At 35.2% G+C, this 2,052-nt stretch overlaps 1 protein-coding gene across 1 annotated transcript; it reads left to right on the forward strand.

The window, feature by feature from the left end:
• Positions 1–365: 365 nt before the first annotated feature.
• EMH_0061200 (radial spokehead-L protein, putative) lies at positions 366–1,128 on the forward strand (the record flags this gene model as incomplete). Its single annotated transcript, XM_013497902.1, has 2 exons — positions 366–645; positions 1,037–1,128. 2 exons carry the CDS (start codon positions 366–368, stop codon positions 1,126–1,128), a joined length of 372 nt encoding a protein of 123 aa, XP_013353356.1.
• Between the last annotated feature and the right edge of the window lie 924 nt (positions 1,129–2,052).

Genomic DNA, 2,052 nt, shown 5'->3' on the forward strand with positions numbered 1-2,052 from the left:
TTGAGGGTGCTGAGCCAGAAGGAGACACGGAGACAGAAGAAGAGCCAAACATGGACAGAAGAGGGACAGGAGTAAACACTTACACATACTTTGTGCTGCAAGACAAAGACACCAGCACCACCAGCAGCAGCAGCAGCAGCAGCAGCAGCAGCAGCAGCAGCAGCAGCAGCGGCAGTAGATGGGTGTTGCTTCCGGATGCAGTGCCGTCGCAGCTAGCAACAGCAAGAAGAATAAAGAAGGTATTGAGCGGTGATTTAGAGAGAGAGGTTGTCTCCTTTCCTTTATTTAGGGGGAGAGAGAAACACCTACTTCGGTGTTTAATAGCTTTAATATCAGCAGATACATTTCTTTGTCCTTCTGGTTGGATGCAAGCTGGGGAGGAGACAGGAGGAGACGATCCCCAAGGAGACGATCCCGAGTATGAGTTCCCCAACACCCCACAAACCCTAGCAGATGTGGGGTCTTGGTGTCACTGGAGACACTATATAACAAAAGGGGGAGTAACATATTACCCAGATATAGATGAAGATGATGAGCAGCAGCAGCAGCAGCAGCAGCAGCAGCAGCAGCAGCAAGACCCTGTATTAGAGTTGACGAGAGCAGCAGCAGATGATCCCCCAGTAGCTGAAAATATACCTGCTTGGGGTGTACATACAGCTGGAGACACATCAACATATAAAGAAAAAAATAATAGTGTGATATGTATAAATTCTTTTCTATGGCCAGGAGCATCTACACTATATAATAATAAAACTTTTTTCTCTATCTATTGCGGTCTAGCTATCCCTAATTATATTCATTCTTTTTATCCTATTGCCCCTAACGATATACAAATAGAACCAAAAGAAAAACAAGAAACACCAGAACCACAACCAGGAGACGAAGAACTCTCCGATGGAGCCAGCCATGATGAGGAGGAGACAGAACAGCAACACAGCGAAGAAGAAGCAGAAGAAGAAGGAGAAGAAGAGACAGAATAAATTTATAAAAAAAATATTTTATTTTGTTTTTATTTTATTTGTTATATTTGGTTTAGTAAGACACGATGAGGAGGAGACAGAACAGCAACACAGCGAAGAAGAAGCAGAAGAAGAAGAAGAAGAAGAAGGAGAAGAAGAGACAGAATAATATTTATTTTATTTTATTTTATTTTATTGTATTTTATTTTATTTTGTTTTTATTTTATTTGTTGTATTTAGTCTATTAAGCCACGATGAAGAGGAGACACAGCAGCAACACAGCGAAGAAGAAGAAGAGACAGAATAAAAATAAAATAATATAAAAATATAAATTATAATATAATAGAAATTAAATAATAATTATATTATAATTATATTATATTATATTTTATTTTATTTTATTTTATTTTATTTTATTTTATTTTATTATTGTAATGTAAATAATATATCATTTATTTTATATTATTAAGTAGAGACGAAGAGGGGACAAAGAAACATAAAAACAAAGAAAAAAGAAAAAAAGAAAAAAAGAAAAAAAAAAATGAAAAAAAGGAAAAGACAAATAAGAAAAAGAAGAAAAAGAAAAAGAAAAAGATGAGGCAAAGGAGTAGATAGTATTATACTAAATATAATATAATATATATATTATATAATATATATTATATATAATATATATATTATATAATATATATTATATATAATATATATATTATATATATTATATATATTATTTATTATATTTTATATAGAAACGGTGGAGAAAAAAACAAAGAACAAGAAGGAGAGAAACAACAAAAAAAAAAATAAATAAATAAATAAATAAATAAATAACAACAAATATAAACAAACGATCCACATCCTAAACCCTAGACCCTAAACCCTAAACCCTAAACCCTAAACCCTCACAAAGCCACAGAGGCAGTTACTCGCTTGAGCTGTCTAAACAGCCAGGAGTGACGAATCAGCAGCAGGCCACTGAGCTGCTGCTGCTGCTGCTGCTGCTGTTGCTGCTGCTGCTGCTGCTGCTGCTGCTGCTGCTGCAACGGCAGCAACAGCAACAGCAGCAACAGCAGCAGCATAAAGCTGAGCAATA

This window comes from Eimeria mitis, genomic scaffold (assembly GCF_000499745.2).
Source record: "Eimeria mitis Houghton genomic scaffold, Emh_scaff3002, whole genome shotgun sequence".
In the NCBI taxonomy this organism is placed as follows: domain Eukaryota; phylum Apicomplexa; class Conoidasida; order Eucoccidiorida; family Eimeriidae; genus Eimeria; species Eimeria mitis.